The sequence below is a fragment of the Microcebus murinus genome, chromosome 20 (genome assembly GCF_040939455.1).
Source record: "Microcebus murinus isolate Inina chromosome 20, M.murinus_Inina_mat1.0, whole genome shotgun sequence".
NCBI classification, from domain to species: Eukaryota; Metazoa; Chordata; class Mammalia; order Primates; family Cheirogaleidae; genus Microcebus; species Microcebus murinus.
The window spans coordinates 36856241-36878268 of record NC_134123.1 but is presented as its reverse complement, the minus strand read 5'-3'; the positions used below and the strand labels follow the sequence as shown (position 1 = coordinate 36878268).

General features: G+C 45.6%; 1 protein-coding gene across 4 annotated transcripts; it reads left to right on the top strand.

Annotated features, from left to right (window-relative positions):
• The first annotated feature begins 244 nt into the window (after positions 1-244).
• CNBP (CCHC-type zinc finger nucleic acid binding protein) lies at positions 245-20739 on the top strand. Of its 4 annotated transcripts, none has more exons than XM_075995925.1 (5): positions 245-414; positions 15186-15302; positions 15451-15543; positions 17083-17284; positions 19950-20739. In XM_075995925.1, the coding sequence occupies exons 2-5, from the start codon at positions 15200-15202 to the stop codon at positions 20065-20067; spliced, it is 516 nt and encodes a 171-aa protein (XP_075852040.1). In that variant the 5' UTR covers positions 245-414; positions 15186-15199; the 3' UTR covers positions 20068-20739. The 4 variants fall into 4 exon arrangements, with proteins under 4 accessions (XP_075852040.1, XP_020138828.1, XP_020138830.1 ...); XM_020283239.2 differs by having other exon boundaries at positions 246-414; positions 15186-15323; XM_020283241.2 differs by having other exon boundaries at positions 248-414; positions 17086-17284.
• Positions 20740-22028: the final 1289 nt, after the last annotated feature.

Sequence of the window (22028 nt, the reverse complement as noted above, 5' to 3'; positions counted from 1 at the left end):
GGGCGGGGCACGCCGCGTTGGGTGGGGGTGGGGGGGAAAAAACAGGGAGAAGCCCGCGCTGCGCACGCGCGTCCCCATTCCAGGCCCCGCCCCTTCATTCCCTCCTTTCCCCCCGCCCCCCTCCCTTTTTCAGGCGTGGCGCCGCGCCGTCGCGACGCACGCTCCGCGCTGGCGGCCAGCGGCGCCTCCCATTGGCCCGCCGCGGCGGGGGAGGGAGGGGCGGCGCGCGCGCTGATTGGCTGCGCCGGGGCGCGGCGAGCCGTGCGCAGCGGCGTGAGAGTGGGGCCGTGTGCAGACCCGCGTGTGGCGCAGCCAAGGACCCCGGAGATAAACAGCCGCCGCCGCCGCCGCCGCCGCCTGGCGAGAGCCGCCGTCCCCGGGGTTGCGTCCGAGCCTTCTCCGCCGCAGCCGCCGGTGAGGCCCGGGCTCCGGGGGGGGGGGAGAGTGGTGGCGGCCGGGGAGGCGGGCGGCGGGGTTCCGGGCCGGGATGGACGACGCGGGACGGCGGCCATGGCGGCCATGGCGGCCATGGCGGCCGCCGGTCGCCTCAGGCCTCGGCGTCCCCGGCCTTCGGGGGCTCGGGGGACCCCCATTTCCGTCACCCCGCCCCCCCAGTTTTTCTGGGGTGCCCGGTTGGAGGTCGGGGGACGTCTTCCGGGCCGCGGCAGCCTCGCGGCGGGGGAGGCCGAGGCCTTGGCGCGGGCGCGCGCCGCCCTGTCGGGCCGGGGGGCGACGCCGGGGTGGGGGCGGGGGTCCCGGAAGGCGGGTTTGGCGGGAAACCGCGGACAGGAAGTGGGGTCCCGGGTGGGTTGGGGGGCGGGAGAGGGAGAGAGAGAACTGGGGGGATGGGCTGGGCGGGGGAAGGGTTACGCCTTGCGCTGGGGGAGGGGCGGGGGAGCCTGGCGGGCCGGTTGCCAAGGAGACCGGGGTGTGTGTCCCCGCCAGACTTGGGGGGAGCCCTTGGGGGGACATTCAGCCTGCGTCCTGCAGACTCTAGAAAGTTCTTTTTCCTGCTGCTGGGTTTTTGATTGCTCATCGTGCTTTGAGCCCTTATATGTAGATGATGCTTTTTGGGCATTCTGGGTTGGCGTTGCAAAAAAAAAAAAATAAAAAAATAAAAGTGGGGCGTTGAGGGTGGCACCCCCCCCCCCCAAATCAACAGGGACCCTCCTTCCCTTTAAAAGAAAAAAATCCCTCTGTAGTGCTAGGAAAAGGCCTGGTTTTTGTCAGTCCCCCCTAAAAAGCGTAGCAGCAGAAGAAGCAAGCATTAAGTAAGAAGTAGGGGCACCCCCATTTGCAAAGCTTGGGGAGCCCTTGGAGATTTATTGTATGTTCTGTAGAGTCTTTAAGGCTCCCCTTGGTTGCTGCTGCTGCTGGGTTTTGATTGCTCATCGTGCTTTGGGCCCTTATATAGATACATGCGCGTGTTTCTTGATTGGCATTGCAAAAAAAAAAAAAAAAAGTGGGGGGTTGAGGGTGGCACCCCCCCAAAAATCAACAGGATTTAAGGTACAGGGATCCCCCCTCTTTTAAAAAAAAATAGTGATCTGTAGTATCCCGAAAAAGCAGGGCTTTTGTCAGTCCCCCCTAAAAAGCGTAGCAGCAGCAGCAGGAGCAAAGGAGTAAGAAAGAAGTAGGGGCACCCCCATTTGCAAAGCTTGGGGAGCCCTTGGAGATTTGTTATATGTTCTGTAGAGTCTTTAAGGCTCCCCTTGCTGCTGCTGCTGCTGCTGGGTTTTGATTGCTCATCGTGCTTTGGGCCCTTATGTAGATGATGCTTTCTGTGCATCTTGGTTGGCGTTGCAAAAAAAAAAAAAAAAAAGTGGGGGGCTGAGGGTGGCACCCCCCCAAAAAAAATCAACAGGATTGAAGGTACAGGGACTCCCCCCTCTTTTAAAAAAAAATAGTCCTCTGTAGTATCCCGAAAAGGCAGGGCTTTTGTCAGTCCCCCCCTAAAAAGCATAGCAGCAGCAGCAGCAGGAGCAAAGGAGTGAGAAAGAAGTAGGGGCACCCCCATTTGCAAAGCTTGGGGAGCCCTTGGAGATTTATTGTATGTTCTGTAGAGTCTTGAAAGCTCCCCTTGCTGCCGCTGCTGGGTTTTGATTGCTCATCGTGCTTTGAGTCCTTATATAGATACATGCCCGTGCTTCTTGATTGGCATTGCAAAAAAAAAAGTGGGGGGTTGAGGGTGGCTCCCCCCAAAAAAATCAACAGGATTTAAGGTACAGGGACTCCCCTTTAAAAGAAAAAATTCCTCTGTAGTGTTAGGAAAAGGCCTGGTTTTTGTCAGCCCCCTCAAAAGCGTAGCAGCAGAAGCAAGCATTAAGAAGTAGGGGCACCCCCATTTGCAAAGCTTGGGGAGCCCTTGGAGATTTATCGTATTCTCTGCACACTCTTGAAAGCTCCGGTCTTGCTGCTGCTGGTTTTTGATTGCTCATCGTGCTTTGAGTCCTTATATAGATAGATGCCTGTGCATCTTGGTTGGCATTGCAAAAAAAAAAAAAAGTGGGGGGTTTAGGGTGCCCTCCCCTCAAATCAACACGATTTAAGGTACAGGGGACTCCCCATTCCTTTAAAGAAAAAAGGGCCCTGTATAGTATCTGCAAAGGGCCTGGTTTTTGTCAGCCTCCCCAAAAGCGTAGCAGCAGGAGCAAAGGAGTAAGAAAGAAGTGGGGGCACCCCCATTTGCAAAGCTTGGGGAGCCCTTGGAGATTTGTTATATATTTTCTGCAGTGTCTTGAAAGCTGCTGCTGCTTTTTGATTGCTCATCGTGCTTCGAGTCCTTATATAGATGATGCCCGTGCTTCTTGATTGGCGTTGCAAAGAAAAAAGTGGGGGGTTGAGGGTGGCCCCCCCAAAATCAACAGGATTGAAGGTACAGGGACCCTCCCTTTAAAAAAAAAAGTCCTCTATAGTATTAGGAAAAGGCCTGGTTTTTGTCAGCCCCCCCAAAAGCGTAGCAGCAGCAGGAGCAAAGCAGTAAGAAAGAAGTAGGGGCACCCCCATTTGCAAAACTTGGGGAGCCCTTGGAGATTTATTATACTGTAGACTCTTGAAAGCTCCCCTTGCTGCTGCTGCTGGTTTTTGATTGCTCATCGTGCTTTGAGTCCTTATATAGATGATGCCCGTGCTTCTTGGTTGGCGTTGCAAAAAAAGTGGGGGGTTGAGGGTGGCTCCCCCCAAATCAACACGATTTAAGGTACAGGGATCCCCCCTCCTTTAAAAAAAATAGTCCTCTGTAGTATCCCGAAAAAGCAGGGCTTTTGTCAGTCCCCCTAAAAAGCATAGCAGCAGGAGCAAAGCAGTAAGAAAGAAGTAGGGGCACCCCCATTTGCAAAACTTGGGGAGCCCTTGGAGATTTGTTATATATTCTCTGCACACTCTTGGAATATCCCCTCCTGCTGCTGCTTTTTGATTGCTCATCGTGCTTCGAGTCCTTATATAGATGATGCCCGTGCTTTGGCGTTGCAAAAAAAAGGAAGGGTTGAGGGTGGCACCCCCAAATCAACACGATTTAAGGTACAGGAGATCCCCCCTCCCTTATAAAAAAAAAAAGCCCTCTGTAGTATTCGGAAAAGGCCTGGTTTTTGTCAGCTCCCCCCAAAAGCGTAGCAGCAGCAGAAGCAAGCATTAAGTGAGAAGTAGGGGCACCCCCATCTGCAAAGCTTGGGGAGCCCTTGGAGATTTATTGTATGTTCTGCAGACTCTTGAAAGCTCCCCCTGCTGCTTTTTGAGTCCCTGTATAGTTGCCCGTCCTAGGTGGCCGTTTCCAAAACGGGGGCTTTTGATGGTGGAACCCCAAACGAACGCGATTTAAGGTACAGGGACCCCCCCCTCTCCCCTATTTAAAAAAGCCGTCTGTAGTATCCGGAAAAGCCGGGGCTTTTGTCAGCCCTCCCAAAAAGCATAGCAGCAGCAGCAGTAATTAAGAAGCAGTCTTTGCATCGTTTCTTGGATCAGCTAAACTGGGTGTCACTTTGCCAGTGAGAGACTATACACCTCCTTTTAATTAAGGTCTGTCTAGTTTTTTTGTGTTGTTTTTTTTTTTTTCCCCTTCTCCATAAACGTGAAAAAAACAAACAAAAAAACCCTGTTTTCCCGTGGCATAATCGTCTACATCTGGGTTTTGGTGGGGTTGGGAGGGGTGTCGATTTTGATTTTTTTTTTTTTTTACATATATACATTTAATTTTTATTATAGGTGAGGCTGTTGCGTGTCGCCACGTGTTGGCCATATGGCGGGAGCCACAGGGCGCTTCCGAGAGGAAGTGACTCAGCCTGGTCTTTGGGGTGGGCTTATAAAAAGGAAAACATTGCTCAGCTAGTGGGTTTCTGGCGTTTATAATTTATCGTTCATTATCAGTGACTTCAGCTACTGGGCTGCTGGCATTTGTTCAGGACCCGCAGAAGGGGCAAGATAAAGAAGCCAAGATCCTGGGTTTCTTTTTTTTTTTTTTTTTTTTTTTTTGGTCTTTTAAAGTAAAAAAGGGCTGCTCCCTTATGCCCCAATCTTTGACCATAACTTAACATTTTTAAAAATAGGTTTTCCATCCCTTTTCTTTTTTTTTTATTTTTTTATTTCGGCATATTATGGGGGTACAGATTTTAAGGTTTCAATAAATGCCCATTTTCCCCCCTCCCTTCCATCCCTTTTCTATCGTTTGGGCTTATTTTAGAGTGAGACATAACCAGGTTAACGTTTGTTTGTTTTTTTTTTTTAATTATTTATAAAATTTTACAATACGTTCTATTCTTTTTCTTTTCTTTTTTTTTACCACCCAGAAGTACCTTTATCAACCAACAGGTTAACTTTTAAATTAAGGAGTTACTCTTTGAATTTAAATTAGCAGCTTCATGTTAGGAGTTTGCTCAAGCAGCATAAATTGAGCGTAGTTAGGCTTTGAGGATTTTTAAAATGTCTATAAAGATGTAATGCTTATCTGCTAGGGAAAGCAGGGTTTTTTTTTTTTTTTTTTTTAAGCTTCTAAAGAATTACTTTGTTGCCAGCACTCTGGGAGGCCAAGGCAGGAGGATCGCTCAAGGTCAGGATTTGGAAACCAGCCTGAGCAAGAGCCAGACCCCGTCTTTACTGAAGAACAGAAAGAAATTAATTGGCCGACTAAAAACATACGGAAAAAAAAAAATGAGCCGGGCGTGGAGGCGCACGCCTGTCGTCCCAGCTACTCGGGAGGGAGGCCGAGGCAGGAGGACCGCTTGAGGCCAGGAGTTGGAGGCTGCTGAGAGCGAGGCTGAGGCTGCCGCACTCTAGCTGGGGCGACACACTGAGACTGTCTCAAAAAAAAAAAGAAAAACGTTGTTGAAGGCTTATCAAACACTTAGAAAGTGCCGTGATCCTAGGGACAGACTGTTTTTAGCTTTTTGAGCCTCGTTCTCGTCCACAAGGAAGTCTTTGTGGACTGGAACATAAGAGGAATGATTTATTAGATTCCCAAAGGCTGAATGAAGCCCCTGAAAGTTTTTCCAAATCGCATCTCTTGGCAACAAAAAAATTTTTTTAATAAAGCTAACCGTATATATTTGTGTACTTACCAACATATTTCACAATACAAAACTTAAGTTTTTCTTCGAAACCAAAGGTCCACATTTATTTTCTGTTTTTTACTCTTTTTTTATATTTTCAAATATTAATTTTATTTTTTTACTTTTAAAACACATGCTGTATTCTGCTGGAGACATTTATTTTCATATCGATAACCAGAGAAGTTAAATGTTTTTCATTTTCCATAATGTTTTTCAAACAAACGTGCAGTTTCTGTAAAAAATTTTGAGCCACATCAATGCAAGACCAAAGGCATTTCCTTTAGACTGGCATTTGAATATCTAGAATAGGCAGGGTGATTTCTTAAGATATTGTAAATGAGTTGGTTTTTTTTGTTGTTGTTTTTTTGAGACACAGTCTCCCTTTGTCGCCGGGGCCAGAGTGCCCTGGCGTCAGCCTCACTCCCAGCAACCTCCAACTCCTGGCCTCCAGCGAGCCTCCTGCCTCAGCCTCCCTCCCGAGTAGCTGGGACGACAGGCATGCGCCACCACGCCCGGCTCGTTTTTTTTTTTAAATATATTTTTAGTTGGCCGATTAATTTCTATTAGAGAGGGGTCTGGCTCCTACTCAGGCTGGTTTTGAACTCCTGACCTTGAGCGATCTTGGCCCGCCTGGGCCTCCCAGACTGCCAGGATTACAGGCGTGAGCCACCGCGCCCGGTCGGAAAAAAAAGATTTAAAAAAGCTAAGAGTCTATATTTTTGTGTGCTTATCTACATATTTCACAAGAGAAAACTTAAGTTTTAGGAACCACATTATTTTTATATTGATAACAAGAAAAGTAATGTTTTTAAACGTGTGCAGTTTCTGTGAAACATTTCAAATCAAATGAGTGCAAGACCAAGGGCCATTTCTTAGACTGGCATTCTTTTTTTAAAAATTTTTTTTCTTATTTTAATTCTTTATTTTCTTATTTTTAAGAAAATAAGCCCGGGCTCTTTATTTTTCTTATTTCTTATTTTTAATTCTTTATTCTTAATCTTAATTTTTTTTTTCCTTTGTTTTTCTTTCTTTTTCCTGGGTCTCCAGTTTACGAACTGTATACAGTGGCATTTAAACATCTAGACTAGGCAGGGTGATTTCTTAAGGTCAGTGTAAATGAGTTTTGTCACATGATTTATGACTGGTTTCTTTGAAAATCTGATAAAAACATGGCACGTATCACGGAAAGAAAACCCGAGCTGGCGCTTAGAAGCAGTGGAACCACCGTTGGGGACGGATCGGGACAGTCGGTCTGTAGGCAAAACGCCTGACCACAGAGACTTTGCTCTGTTCCTTCTTGCAGGAGTGAGAATTTAAAAAAAAAAACAAAACAGAAATTGTTAAGAGAAAACGAAAAAAATAAAAAGGAGAAAAAGGAAAAAATAAGAAAAGGGAAAAAAAAAGAGAAAAAAGAAAACAAAAGAGAAAAAAGAAAGAGAAAAAAAGAAAAGAGAAAAAAGAAAGAAAAGAAAAAAAGAAATTGTTGGCTCCTCTCCTCCCGACAGTAAGCAGAAAGCAACTTGCCAGAAAACCAGCGCCAAGGCCTGCTGGGCCCAGAACATTCTCCGGTTCCACAAACTGCCTCCCTTGACGGAGCCAGAGTAGTGAGAGGTGGCCGTGAGCGAGCTGCCCCCAGTTGTCAACGTTGGGAGAAAAAAAACAAAACAAAACAAAACAAAAAAACTTACCCGGATAGTAAAACGAGAGAGCGAGTGGCCCGTCCAGATCCAAGTTGTAAGTAGGAAGAGTTCTGTTCTTTTAGGAAGATGGCAGTGCTCGTAGCGACCAGCTGGAGTGTGGCTTCGTAAATGACAAAAACGAAATGACTAGTGGAATCCAGCCGCCAGTGTCTGCACCTTGGGTGACAATCCTTAAATTCTTTGGTGAAGAAGTTAAGTGGAAAAGAAAAAAAAAAAAAACAAAAAACCGCAACAATCTGTCTTGGCTTAAAAGTCAAGGAAGCTACTGATCCCAGAACTGTGTAAAAAAAAAAAAAAAAAAAGGCCGGGCGCGGTGGCTCACGCCTGTAATCCTAGCTCTCTGGGAGGCCGAGGCGGGCGGATCGCTCGAGGTCGGGAGTTCAAACCAGCCTGAGCAAGAGCGAGACCCCGTCTCTACTATAAATAGAAAGAAACTAATTGGCCAACTGATATATATAGAAAAAATTAGCCGGGCATGGTGGCGCATGCCTGGAGTCCCAGCTACTCGGGAGGCTGAGGCAGGAGGATGGCTTGAGCCCAGGAGTCGGAGGTTGCTGTGAGCTAGGCTGACGCCACGGCACTCACTATAGCCTGGGCAACAAAGCGAGACTCTGTCTCAAAAAAAAAAAAAAAAAAAGAAAGAAAGAAAGAAAAGAAATAGAAATTATTAGTAAAAAATAAAAAAAGTCAAGCTACTGATCCCCCCTAACTGTGTAAAAAAAAAAAAAGAAAGAAAAGAAATAGAAATGATGAGTAAAAAATAAAAAAAAGTCAAGGAAGCTACTGATTCCACTAACTGTGTAAAAAAGAAAGAAATAGAAATTATTAGTAAAAAATAAAAAAAAAGTCATGGAAGCTAGCGATGCCAGTAACTGTGTTTAAAAAAAATAAAAGAAAAGAAAAAAAAATAGAAATAGTAAAAAAAAATTTTTTAAAGTCAAGGAAGCCGTGGATCAAAGCTTATCAGTTCTAGTTTTGCTTTGATTTTCATCTAAGGGGAACTACAGAACAAAGACTTTTTTTTTTTAGCATGGCAATTCAAATTCCTGTGTAGTTTTCTTTTTCTTTTTTTTAACAATTACTTGTTATAAAGTAGTAATACCCTTGTGTAATATTTTTGAGGTAGGGAGTAAATCGGTACACTTTTTTTATTTTATTTTATTTCATTTTATCTGTCTAGTAAATCAGTACGCTTTTTTATTTTATTTTTTTATTTTCATTTTATCTAGTAAATCAGTACGCTTTTTAATTTTATTATTTTATTTTATTTCATTTTATCTATCCATCTATCTGTCTGTTTATTTATTTATTGGGACAGAGTCTCACATCTTTGCCCAGGCCAGAGTGTCCTGGCGTCAGCCTCGCTCACAGCAGCCTCCAACTCCTGGCCTCTTGAGATCCTCCTGCCTCAGCCTCCCGAGTAGCTGGGACTACAGGCATGCGCCTCCACGCCCGGCTCATTTTTTCTGTATATATTAGTTGGCCAATTAATTTCTTTCTATATTTTTAGTAGAGACGGGGTCTCAGTCTTGCTCAGGCTGGTTTCGAGCTCCTGACCTTGAGCGATCCTCCCGCCTCCCAGAGTGCCGGGATGACAGGCGTGAGCCACCGCGCCCAGACTATTTCTATATATTTTTAATTGTCCAGCTAATTTTTTTCTATTATAGTAGAGATGGGGTCTCGCTCTTGCTCAGGCTGGCCTCGACCTCCTGACCTCGAGCGATCCTCCCTCCTCGGCCTCCCAGAGTGCTGGGATTACAAGTGTCAGCCACCGCACCCGGCCAGCAGTTACTTGTTATATAGTCGTAGTGCTCTCGTGTAATGGTTTTGAGGTAGGGAGTAAATTGATGTCCTTTTTTTTTTTTTTTTTCCCCCTGTATTATGAAGATTTTCTTTAAAAAGAAATATACTCTGGGAGGCCGAGGCCGGAGGATTGTTCGAGGTCAGGAGTTCGAAACCAGCCTGAGCAAGACCCCGTCTCTACTAAAAAAATAGAAAGAAATTAATTGGCCAACTAAAAATATATATAGAAAAAATTAGCCCGGAATGGTGGTGTATGCCTGTAGTCCCAGCTACTTGGGAGGCTGAGGCAGGAGGATCACTTGAGGCCAGGAGATTGAGGCTGCCGTGAGCGAGGCTGACGCCACGGCCCTCACTCTAGCCCAGGGCGACAAAGCGAGACTCTTGTCTCAAAAAACAAAATAAAATGGAACAAAAATTGGTAACTTTTTTTGCAGGGTCGTAAGATTAAATACAATAATTTTATTCATGCCTCACTCGCATGTTCAGCTGTCACAACCTGTCCCCAGCGATTGTCGCAGGCAGGAAGGGGGTGTCATCAACCGAGGAGTGGCAGGAACCCGGATAAAAACGTGGGATTGCCCTCCCTTGTGGACTCTGCTCCGAGTCATCCTGGCCAGAGCTCAGAGTGGCGCGTCATTGCCCGCGTCCCTTGTTTCCGTAGTTCCTTCTGGTGCCACCAGAGGGCTAAAGGTCCCCTCTGTGGGCCCAGGTCCACTCAGGTCAACGTCGAGGGTGACTCGGGGGACAGCCCCGGGCTCGGGGAAGACCAGGCCGCCTGCACGTGGGAACCGATTCACACCCGGGTTGCGGAAGCCACACGCGACAACTGACACGCCCACAGTGACACCGCGCTTGGCTGGTGTCGTCGTATCCCCAGCTTAACTATTGCTGCTGTTGCTCTTCTTTTTGAGACAGAGTCTCGCTCTGTCGCCCAGGATAGAGTGCCCTCGCGCCAGCCTCGCTCACAGCAGCCTCCACCTCCTGGCCTCCAGTGAGCCTCCGGCCTCGGCCTCCCTCCCGAGTAGCTGGGACGACAGGCGTGCGCCACCACGCCCGGCTTGTTTTTTCTATCTGTTTTTACTTGTCCAATTAATTTCTTTCTATTTTTTTTTTTTTTTTTTTTTTTTTTTTAGTAGAGACGGGATCTCACTCTTCTTGCTCAGGCTGGCCTCGAAGTCCTGGCCTCGAGCGATCCTCCGGCCTCAGCCTCCCTCCCGGGTAGCTGGGACTACAGGCATGCGCCACCAGGCCCGGCTCATTTTTTTCTGTATATTCTTAGTTGTTTGGCTCATTTCTTTCCCTTTTTTTAAGTAGAGACAGGGTCTCGCTCTTGCTCAGGCTGGTCTGGAACTCTTGATCTCCAGCGATCCTCCTGCCTCAGCCTCCCTCCCGAGTAGCTGGGACTACAGGCACGTGCCACCACGCCCGGCTCGTTTTTTTTATATATATATATATTTTTTTTAGTTGTCCAGCTAATTTCTTTCTATTTTTTTAGTAGAGACGGGGTCTCGCTCCTCTTGCTCAGGCTGGCCTCAAAGTCCTGGCCTCGAGGGATCCTCCTGCCTCGGCCTCCCTTCCGAGTAGCTGGGACTACAGGCACGTGCCACCACGCCCGGCTCATTTTCTTTCTATATGTATTTTTACTTGTCTTGCTAATTTCTATTTTTCTTTTTGTTTTTTTTTAGTAGAGACGGGGTCTCGCTCTTGCTCACGCTGGTTGCAAACTCCTGTCCTCGAGCGATCCTCCCGCCTAGGCCTCCCAGAGTGCTGGGATGACAGGCGTGAGCCTCCGCGCCCAGCCTTGCTACTTATTTTCAATGTATTTTCTAGGATAAGAGTTGTTTTTTGTTATAACTGATAGTCTTCCGCATACTGTTAGGTTTAACTAGTTTACTGGTTTTGTGTTCTGAGTATCAAAATTATGATATTATGTTAATGAAGACAAATCTAGAAGACCTGTTTGTGCTTTCATCACTTCTAGGGTTTAATCTTACAAGCCTAGGTAAGGCCTTGTTTTTTTTTTTAGTAGAGACGGGTCTCGCTCTTGCTCAGGCTGGCCTCCAACTCCTGGCCTCGAGCGATCCTCCCGCCTCGGCCTCCCTGTAGCTGGGACTATACGCATGCGCCACCACGCCAAGGTAATTTTTCATATATGTTTTTAGTCGTCCCAATAATTTCTATTTTTAGTAGAGACGGGGTCTCGCTCTTGCTCAGGCTGGTCTCGACCTCCTGACCTTGACCGATCCTCCCTCCTCGGCCTCCTCCCAGAGTGCTGGGATGACAGGCGTGAGCCACCGTGGCCAGCTAATTTATTTATTATACATATGTTTTAGTTGTCCAGCTAATTTCCTTCTTTTTTATTTAGTAGAGACAGGGTCTCGCTCTTGCTCAGGCTGGCCTCGACCTCCTGACCTCGAGCGAGCCTCCCTCCTCGGCCTCCTTCCAGAGTGCTGGGATGACAGGCTTGAGCCAGACTGGGTTAATCGTGTGAAATGCTCTCTGTGTTGTGTGTTGTGGCGATTTAAAAGGGGAATTACTTGGTCTCTGCCTTGAAAAGAACGTGCTGGAAGGGCATACACGCTGGGGCCACTGTCACATGTTAACGGAGTGTGTCCCGGGTCTTAAATAAGGAGAGGATGAGGTCAGACTCTTGTATAGAGCCGGCATTTGAGCTGCAGGTTGGAAGAGGTGGTGACAGGTGGCGGGAGGGCGGGGACCGCGGAGGACGCCAGGACGCTGGCCAGGGGCAGCCGCTCGTAGGCGGCGACACCCGCGGAGCCAGACTTCCCAGCTCGGCCTTGGCTGATCCCAAGGAAGGCGTGGAGTTTTCTGGAACCCTGTACACACATTCGCGCGTAAGATGAATATCAGCAGGAGGACCTGCCTCTGGTCCAAGTCTAGGAAGCTTCTAGAACATCCTGGGAAGCCATTAATGATAGTTAACTAACATTAACTATTAATGTTAGTTAAAAAGACGAATCTATTGCAAATTGCTGGTTATTCAGTGGAAGTGTGGATCAGCTTATTCACTTTACTTTTTTTTTTCTGAGATAGTGTCTCACTCTGTTGTCACGCGGGCTAGAAGTGAGCGCCGCGGCGTCAGCCTCGCTCACAGCAGCCTCCGACTCCTGGCTTCAAGCAATCCTCCCGCCTCAGCCTCCCTTCCGAAGTAGCTGGGACTACGGGCATGCGCCACCACGCCCGGCTCATTTTTTCTCTGTATATATTTTTTTTACCAGCTAATTTCTTTTTATTCTTAGTAGAGACGGGGTCTCGCTCTTGCTCAGGCTGGCCTCCAACTCCTGACCTTGAGCGATCCTCCCTCCTCGGCCTCCTCCCAGAGTGCTGGGATGACAGGCGTGAGCCACCGCGCCCAGCCTGGGTGGTTTCTTTTGACTCCATGTGAAACCACAACTGTCCTGTACATACAGCCAAAAAAAATTGTTTTTGGTGATGTTTTCAAGAGCAAGTGGAAAGAGTTGCTAGAAAAATTCTTCTGAAAATTTTAGCCTCAATCACATAGTAGAGAGTTGGAATAAAATGAGTGTTGGGTTCTTTTTCTTTTGAATATTTGACATCAAACACTTTTTTTTTTGTTGTATTTTTTATTTGTTTTTTAGACGGAAATATTCAGGAAATTGAAAACTTTTTGTAAAAAAATATTTTTCTTTTGCATATATATTTTTATTTATCTTTTAAATCATTTGCTACATTTTTCTATTTTATATATTTTTCCTTTCTTTAAAGAAAACCAGTCCTTGATCATGGAAACTTCTTGAAACTAACCTTTAGCTTAAATTTTAGCCACTTAAATTTCTCTACGAGTTAATGATTAGTTTTATTTTATTTTATCATTTATTTTTTTATTTTTATTTTGGCCTTTGAACGAGTTAATGATTAAACATTAATTGCAAGAGGTGAACCTGGACATTTTTCCCCATTGCCCTTTTTTGGGGGTTTTATTTGGTTTGGCTCATTCCACTATTCAGCCAGTTTTCCTCTATCGAAACAATATGTTTTTCTAGATTTTGATGGAACCAGGGTTAGGCTTGAGGGAGCATTTAAAGTGCTACTCTGTGTACCATTGCTCCGCGCTGGAGTTTGTAGGGTAGAAATATTTAGACATGGAAGCCTGGCAAAATAGTTGCAGTGTTTTCATTCCATTCCATTCGATTCGATTTCCTTCTAAGAATAGCATCCGTTTATTTTTAGATTCTTACAAAACAAGTGCAAAATCCATTTGCTTTACTGGGTGTTTTATTTTTACTTCAAAATAATACCCATAAAGGAGTTCTGAATTGAATCCTAAGGCGTTTTTTATGTATTTTTTTCTTTTATTTAAAAAAAAATTTTTTTAATTTTCCTTTTTTTTTTTCCTTTTTTACCTCTGCAGTTGAGGAAGATAAGTCCTAAGCAGTTTTCAACATAAAAGTACACTAACATTTGCAAAGGGGAAGATTAGAAGAGAAGAAAATTCAAGGGTTGCCAGGGCTATCTATAGTGGCAATTTAGTCTACATCCTGCTCATTTCGCTAATGTTCATTTAAATTTTAAAAAATTTAAATAAAATTTTATTTGAAATTAAAATTTATTTAAATTTAAATAAAATTAAATAAATTTAAATAAAATATTTAAAATTAAATTTAAATAAAATTTTATTTAAAATTAGAAATTAAATTTATTTAAAATAAATATTAGCAAAATGACCAGGAGGTAATTAAATAAATATTTATTATAATAAATATTAGCAAAATGATCAGGAGGTCATTAAACAAATGAATATTTATTATAATAAATAAACATTAGCGAAATGATCAGGAGATCAATAAATAAATAAAATATTTATTTATTTTGAGACAGTCCTACTGTATCGCCGGGGCTGGAGTGAGTACCGTGGCGTCAGCCTCGCTCACAGCAGCCTCCAACTCCTAGCCTCAAGAGATCCTCCCGCCTCAGCCTCCCTCCCGAGTAGCTGGGACTACAGGCACGCGCCACCACACCCGGCTGATATTTTGGATATATTTTTAGTTGTCCAGCCTATTTCTTTCTAATTTTTAGTAGAGACGGGGTGTTGCTCTTGCTACGATATATACAGTGTTTTACAATTTTTTAATTTCAAATATATTTTATCATAGATGTATAATGCCTATGTGTATAGTTGTGTAATTTTTTTTAAACAAATATATTGGCTAGTGTTTCCCACAGAATAATTTTCAGAAAATGCCATTTAATGGGAACAAAAGTTAAAAGAAGGCCGGGCGCGGTGGCTCACGCCTGTCATCCCAGCACTCTGGGAGGCCCAGGCAGGAGGCTCGCTCGAGGTCCAGAGTTGGAAACCAGCCTGAGCAAGAGCGAGACCCCGTCTCTACTGTAAATAGAAGGAAATTAATTTGGCAACTTATGTATATAGAAAAAATGAGCCGGGCGTGGTGGCGCATGCCTGTAGTCGCCGCTACTTTGGAGGCTGAGGCGGGAGGATCACTGTAGGTCAAGAGTTCGAGACCAGCCTGAGCAAGAGCGAGACCCCGTGTCAACCAAAAATAGAAATTGGCTGGACAACTAAAACCATATAGAAAAAGTCAGCCGGTTGTGGTGGCGCATGCCTGTAGTCCCACCTACTCGGAAGGGAGGCTGAGGCAGGAGGATCCCTTGACCTCGGTAGTCGGAGGCTGCTGTGAGTGAGGCTGACGCCATGGTACTCACTCCAGCCCGGGTGACGGGTCGAGACTCTGTTTCGAAAAAAATAATAAGGGGGACGGGGGAATGGACAATATAAGTAACCTTTACACTTGTATCCCCATAATACGCTAAAATAAAATACAAAAATAAAAGTAAAAAAGGGAAAAAAAGTATAAAAATAAAAAAAAGGAAAAAAAAAATAATGAACTATCATGAGAATTAAAAAAAATAGTTGCACAACTGTGCACTTAGGCATTATATATCTGTTTGTTTTAAAATATATTTGATCAGAAAAAAAAAACAAGTCCAGAGTCATTTCGGTGGTCTGACCTTGTTGTTTTCCATGTCTGTCTGTTTTTCTTGCGTACATTTTATCTTGCTAGCTAAATTTGACATCTGTTCTTTTTTCTAACCAATGACGGCGTGTGTGTTTTTTCTGCCGAATGTCTTTGGTGTGTTGAAGAGCTAACTGCAGCCATGAGCAGCAACGAGTGCTTCAAGTGTGGAAGATCCGGCCACTGGGCCCGGGAGTGCCCCACCGGCGGTGGCCGCGGCCGGGGCATGCGGAGCCGCGGCAGAGGTGGTTTTACCTCGGATAGAGGTATTTTGTCGCATACAAAAAATTCGAAGCGCTTCGGTATTTGCGAGCTGTCTAGGCCGGTCTAATGAGGCCCGTTCTTTTTTTTGTTTTTTGTTTTTTTGTTTTTTTTTGCTTCTGTCCCAAATAGGTTTCCAGTTTGTGTCCTCCTCTCTCCCAGACATCTGCTACCGCTGTGGCGAGTCCGGTCACCTGGCCAAGGATTGCGACCTTCAGGAGGATGGTAAGTATTGAACACTTCCTTTTCTTTTTCTTTTTTTTTTTAATTTCTTTTTTCTTTTTTTTTTTTTTTAATTCCTTTTTTTTTTTGTTTGTTTATTTATTATTATTATTGTTATTTATTTATTTTGAGACAGAGTCTTGCCCTGTCGCCCGGGCTATAGTGCCAGGGTGTCAGCCTCGCTCACGGCAGCCTCCAACTCCTGGCCTCAAGCAAACCTCCTGCCTCAGCCTCCCTCCCGAGTAGCTGGGACTACAGGCGTGCACCACCACGCCCGGCTAATTTTTTTCTATATATGTTAGTTGCCCCATTAATTTATTTCCATTTATAGTAGAAGACGGGGTCTCGCTCTTGCTCAGGCTGGCCTCGAACTCCTGACCTCGAGCAATCCGCCCGCCTCGGCCTCCCAGAGTGCTAGGATTACAGGCGTGAGCCTCTGCGCCCGGCCTAGACTCTGTTTCAAAAATAGAAAACCAAACATAGTGGGGCGGGGTGGGGTGGGGCAGGCCTGTCATCCTAGCGGGAGGCCAAGGCGGGAGGATCACTCAAGGTGAGGAATTTGAAACCAGCCTGAGCAGGAATGAGACCCGGTCTCTACTAAAAAAGAAAAAAAAGTAGAAAGAAATTAATTGGCCAACTAAAAACATATAGAAAAAATTAGCTGGGTGTGGTCACTTGTGCCTGTAGTCCCAGCTACTCAGGAGGGAGGCTGAGGCAAGGAGGATCGCTTGAGGTCAGGAGTTGGAGGCCAGCCTTAGCAAGAGCGAGACCCCGTGTCTACTAAAAATAGAAAGAAATGAGCTGGACAAGTAAAAAATGTAAATATAGGAAAAGTTAGCCGGGCTTGGTGGCGCATGCCTGTAGTCCCAGCTACTCGTGAGGGAGTCCCAGGCGGGAGGATCGCTCGAGGTCAGGAGTTGGAGGCCAGCCTGAGCAAGAGTGAAACTGTGTCTCTGCTAAAAAAAAATAGAAATTAATTGGCCAACTAAAGATATATATATATAAAAAAATGAGGCCGGGCGCTGTGGCTCACGCCTGTAATCCTAGCTCTTGGGAGGCCGAGGCGGGCGGATTGCTCAAGGTCAGGAGTTCAAAACCAGCCTGAGCAAGAGCGAGACCCCGTCTCTACTATAAATAGAAAGAAATTAATTGGCCAACTGATATATATATAAAAAATTAGCCGGGCATGGTGGCGCATGCCTGTAGTCCCAGCTACTCGGGAGGCTGAGGCGGGAGGATCGCTTGAGCCCAGGAGTTTGAGGTTGCTGTGAGCGAGGCCGACGCCACGGCACTCACTCTAGCCTGGACAACAAAGTGAGACTCTGTCTCAAAAAAAAAAAAAAAAAAAAAAAATTGAGCCGGGCGTGGTGGCGCGTGCCTGTAGTCCCAGCTACTGGGGAGGGAGGCCGAGGCGGGCGGATGGGTCGAGGCCAGGAGTTGGAGGCTGCCGTGAGCGAGACTCTGAGTCTCAAAAAATATATATATAATCCCCCCCACGCGGGAAGGTGTTATAGTCTCGGTCTGGTTCTTCCCCCCCTGCTGAAGCCTGCTATAACTGCGGCAGAGGCGGCCACATCGCCAAGGACTGCAAGGAGCCCAAGCGGGAGCGGGAGCAGTGCTGCTACAACTGCGGCAAGCCCGGCCACCTGGCCCGCGACTGCGACCACGCCGACGAGCAGAAGTGCTACTCCTGCGGCGAGTTCGGCCACATCCAGAAAGATTGCACCAAAGTCAAGTGCTACAGGTGAGGCCGCTGGGAGGGGACACACCCCCCCCCAGAGAGAACCTTCTGGAAACGGCGACGATGAGCCGGGCGGGCACGTTCGGGGGAGGCTGGCCGGGGCAGAGACCTTTCGGGCCCACGGTAGGCAGCCGGCGCCGTCAGCACGCCGGACTGTTTTCTTCCGTGGTGGCTCCGTAGTTCAGACCAGGGGTCCTCAAGCTTTTCTATTTTTTTTTTATTTTACTTTCATTTTTTTTTGTTGTTGTTTTTTTTTTTTTTTTGAGACAGAGTCTCGCTGTGTCGCCCGGGCTGGAGTGAGTGCCGTGGCGTCAGCCTCGCTCACAGCGGCCTCCGCCGACTCCTGGGCTCAAGCGAGCCTCCTGCCTCAGCCTCCCTCCCGAGTAGCTGGGACTACAGGCACGCGCCACCACGCCCGGCTCGTTTTTTTTGTGTATATATTAGTTGGGCAATTAATTTCTTTCTATTTATAGTACAGACGGGGGGGTCTCGCTCTCGCTCAGGCTGGTTTCGGACTCCTGACCTCCAGCGATCCTCCCGCCTCGGCCTCCCAGAGAGCTGGGATGACAGGCGTGAGCCACCTCGCCCGGCCGATTTTCCTTTTATATATATTTATATATTTGGAAATGAGTTTTAGACCCCAAACTTTTCAAAGAGGGGCCCGGTTCACTGTCCCTCAAGACCGTTGGAAGGCCCGGACTATAGTTTAAAAAAAATAAAAACAAAACTATGAACAGATCCCTATGCACACTGCACATATCTTATTTTGAAGTAAAAAAAAAAAATGGAGGCCGAGGCGGGAGGATTGCTCTAGGTGAGGAGTTGGAGGCCAGCCTGAGTAAGAGCGAAACCCCGTCTCTACTAATAATAGAAAGAAAAAATTGATTTGGGAAATGGAAATATGTAGGAAAAAAAATGAGCCGGGCGTGGTGGCGCATGCCTGTAGTCCCAGCTACTCGGGAGGGAGGCTGAGGCAGGAGGCTCGCTGGAGGCCAGGAGTTGGAGGCAGGTGTGAGCGAGGCTGACGCCACGGCACTGTAGCCGGGGCGACAGAGTGAGATCACTGTGTCTCAAGAAAAGAAAAAAAAAAAAATATATATATATATATATAAAGCATGTGGACAATTAGATAAATTTAGCTGTGTACATACCCACAAAATGTTAGGGAATTTAATTGCATAAAAAAGAACATTTTGGCCGTTGGTTTTGATTTTGGTTTTGGTTGATCTCTAAGGGCACAGATTTTTAGTTGCATAGCTGAAGCCAGGCCACCTCAAACTCGGGCCCCGGGGGCCACATGCGGGTCGCCCAGCGCATTTATCCGGCCCGGCGCTGTGTTTTTGGCACGGCTGCCTTGTCCCGCTTAGCAGCTGACCCGTCCCGGGCCCACAGTGCGCACGTGTGGAATTTGCGCCCCGCTCTCTCATGGTCTTTATAAACAGTGACCTGTTTATAAAGTTTGATCCTGCACACACGAAAGTCAAAAGAAAAAAAAAAATAAGCTGTCACCTACATGAAAAAAAAAAAAAGGGGGAAACCAAAAAGAAAATTTAAAGCAATTTAACATCTTATTAAAAAAAATAATAACAAAAAAAAATTGAAAAGTTTGAAGACCCCCCCTGGCTTTCGCTGTGAGGTTGAGTTAGGTAGCTCTGTTAACCTAATGACTCTGCCCTGGCTGGGCACAGGTGGCCCACGCCTGTCGTCCCAGCAATCTTGGAGGCCGGGCGTGGAGGCCCACGCCTGGTGGTCCCAGCTACTCGGGAGGCCAGAGGAGGGAGGATCGCTGGAGGCCAGGAATTTATGGTTTCTGTGAGCTGGGCGATGCCACGGCAGTCTAGCCCGGGCCACAGAGTTAGACTGTGACTCAAAAAAAAATAAAATAAAATAAAGTGTACAATTAGATAAATTTAGCCGTGTTACGTACCCATGAACCCTCAGAAGGTTAATTTGCATAAAAAGAATATCTCGGCCATTGCCTTGGTTTTGGCTGATCTCTTACGGCAGAAATTTTAGTTTCATCGCTTAACACTGTGCGGTTAAGTAGCTCTGTTTATCTCCATGCTCCTTCCTGCCTGTAGTTTATTATTGATATGAAGTTTTAGTGCCTTGGAAAAATGTCCTGTGTTTTTGCTTTTTAATCGGTGTTTGTTCTGTGGTGAGAATATTTTTAATTTAGTTTTTTTTAAATTTTTGTCCTTTTTTTCTTTTTCTTTTTCTTTTTACTTTTATTTATTTACTTCTTTTATTGTCCTTTTTTAAAAATTTTATTTAACTTTTAAGATTTTTATTCATTATTTTACTTACTTTTTATGTGACATTTCCCTTTTTTTTCCCCGAGCACAAGATGTCATATTACCATGTCCTTGTTTTTTCTTTTAACTTTTTTTTCCTTTCTTTTTTGTTCTTTTTTTTTTCTCTCTTTTACTTTTTTCTTTTTTTTTGCTTTCTTTTTCGGTCTTTTTTTGTTTGACTTTTTGTTTCATTTCTATCGAACAGAGGTGGTAAGAATTTTTCTTCTTATCGTTTAATACAATTTTGTTATTATCAATTTTCCTTTTTTTATTTCACTCAACAATAGTTTTTTACAATTTTTTTTTTTTTTTTTTAAATTTACCTCCCCTCCGCAGCAGCGAATAAATGAAGCTATTTCGAATCTGTCTTCCAGGTGTGGCGAGACCGGTCACGTAGCCATCAACTGCAGCAAGACGAGCGAAGTGAACTGCTACCGCTGCGGGGAGTCGGGGCACCTGGCGCGGGAGTGCACGATCGAGGCCACCGCCTAACTCGGTCCCTCTGTCGCCCCTCCTTTTTCTGATTGATGGTTGTATTATTTTCTCTGAATCCTCTTCACTGGCCAGAGGTGGGCAGGTAGAGGCGACTTCCCAGGCCAGTGAGCTTTTTACTTGCCGTGTGTAAAAAGGAGATAAAGGGGTGGAACAAAAAAAAAAAAAAAAAAAAAAAAAAACCAAAAAAAAAAAACCGACTTTCTGCATTTAACTACAAAAAAAAAAAAGTTTATGTTTAGTTTGGTAGAGGTGTTACGTATAATGCTTTGTTAAAAAGAACCCCTTTTCCGTGCTACTGGTGAATTAGGGAATTGGAGAGTGGGTAAAGAGGCGAGTCAGACCTCACTTGCCACGGTGAAGCCCGTGTCCTTCGTTTTCTCGACCATCCTGTTCCCAGCGTTAGGAGGTTGAAAACCGGCTCTGGAAGCTTCCCTGAGCTTCCAGTGACGACTTTGATAGCTTTGAACGTTAGCACATTGGAGGTGATGATGATGATGATGATGATGATGGCCTTGGGATCGTCCGACCTCAGTAGCTAAAAAAAAAAAAAAAGCAAACAAATAACATCGAATAACATCTGTCCATATCAGGCCCTACGTAGAACGTTTAACAGTTGAGTTGGGAGTAGACAAAGGTTTAAAAAAAGAGACAAAAAAAAAAAAACAACAACATACACACACACAACAACACGCGTGTTTAACGGCTAGGCCGGAACTTGAGCACAGCACACCGGTGCTGTGAGTTGTAGACGTTGAGTGTTGACAAAGGTTTAGAACACGTTTTTTTCCTTGGAAGACCGAAATCGAAAGCCAGGAGTAGACAAAGACATCCATGCTCAAAAAAAAAAATAAAAAATAAAAAGAGAGAGAGAGAGAAGAGTTAGCATAATTTGGGAGCTATTCAGGAATTGCTATGAATGCATTTTCACAGAAATCAAGATGTTATTTTTGTATACTTATATCACTTAAGACAACTGTGTTTTTTTCCTTTGCAGTAATCAGTTTTTAAAAGTGAGATGGGGAAAAAAAAAAAAAAGCAACTGAAGTCCTAGAGGAAAAAAAAAAATAGAAATGTAATTTTAAACTATTCCAATAAAGCTGGAGGAGGAAGGGGAAGTTTGACTAAAGTTCTTTTTTCGTTTGTTGGAAATTTTCATTCATGTATATATATATAGTGCAAAAAAAAAAAAAAAGAGAAAAAAAAGAAATGCCATTATTAAAGAGGGGACTGTGGAGGACTCAAAGCTGACCGTTTGGACTTTTCTTTTTTCTTGCTGACTTTCAGTCAACTGTCTGCTGCGGGTAGCGGAAAATTGGCGGAACCAGGGGGTAGGGGGGGGTAGGGTTTTAGATTAAAACTTCGACGTCCGGCACTTGTTTTGCAGAGCTGCTTAAAAAATTCTCCGTATAACTCGTTAACAATCGTGCTCTTTTTTTTTTTTTTTTTTTTTTTTACTTTTTTCTTTTTTAGAGATGAGAGTCTCATCACTCTGTCACCCGGGCTCTAGAGTGAGTGCAGTGGGGTCAGCCTCGCTCTGAGGTTGGTTGACACTGAGCCACGGGTCACCTGGCTTCCCTTGCAGAGCCAGTCACCAGGGTCCAGACTGTCGCCCGGGTCAATTTGCCGAGTCCCCTCACCTGACCTCCTCCTTGTGGCCGGGGACAGTTGTGTGGCAGTGGCCCCCAGGGGCCATTGCCTTCAGCCTCTACTCCCAAGTCTTGTAAGTCTGGGAGGTGACTCCTCTCAATCCTTCCCCCTCCCCTTAAGTGGCCTTTTTCTCCCAGGACCTTGAGTTCTTTAAAGTCTCCCTCTGTCGCCCAGGCTAGAGTGAGTGCCGTGGCGTCAGACTCGCTCACAGCAGCCTCCTCCAACTCCTGGCCTCGAGCGATCCTCCTGCCTCGGCCTCCCTCCCGAGTAGCTGGGACGACAGGCACGCGCCACCACGCCCGGCTCGTTTT

What these genes read in the sequence shown, in the direction of transcription:
- CNBP (XM_020283239.2), top strand. Translation starts at nt 15,200, where the DNA reads ATGAGCAGCAACGAGTGCTTCAAGTGTGGAAGATCCGGCCACTGGGCC. An exon ending in TGGTTTTACCTCGGATAGAG is followed by an intron (nt 15,324 to 15,450) that starts GTATTTTGTCGC and finishes TGTCCCAAATAG; the next exon opens with GTTTCCAGTTTGTGTCCTCC. An exon ending in TTGCGACCTTCAGGAGGATG is followed by an intron (nt 15,544 to 17,082) that starts GTAAGTATTGAA and finishes CCCCCCCTGCTG; the next exon opens with AAGCCTGCTATAACTGCGGC.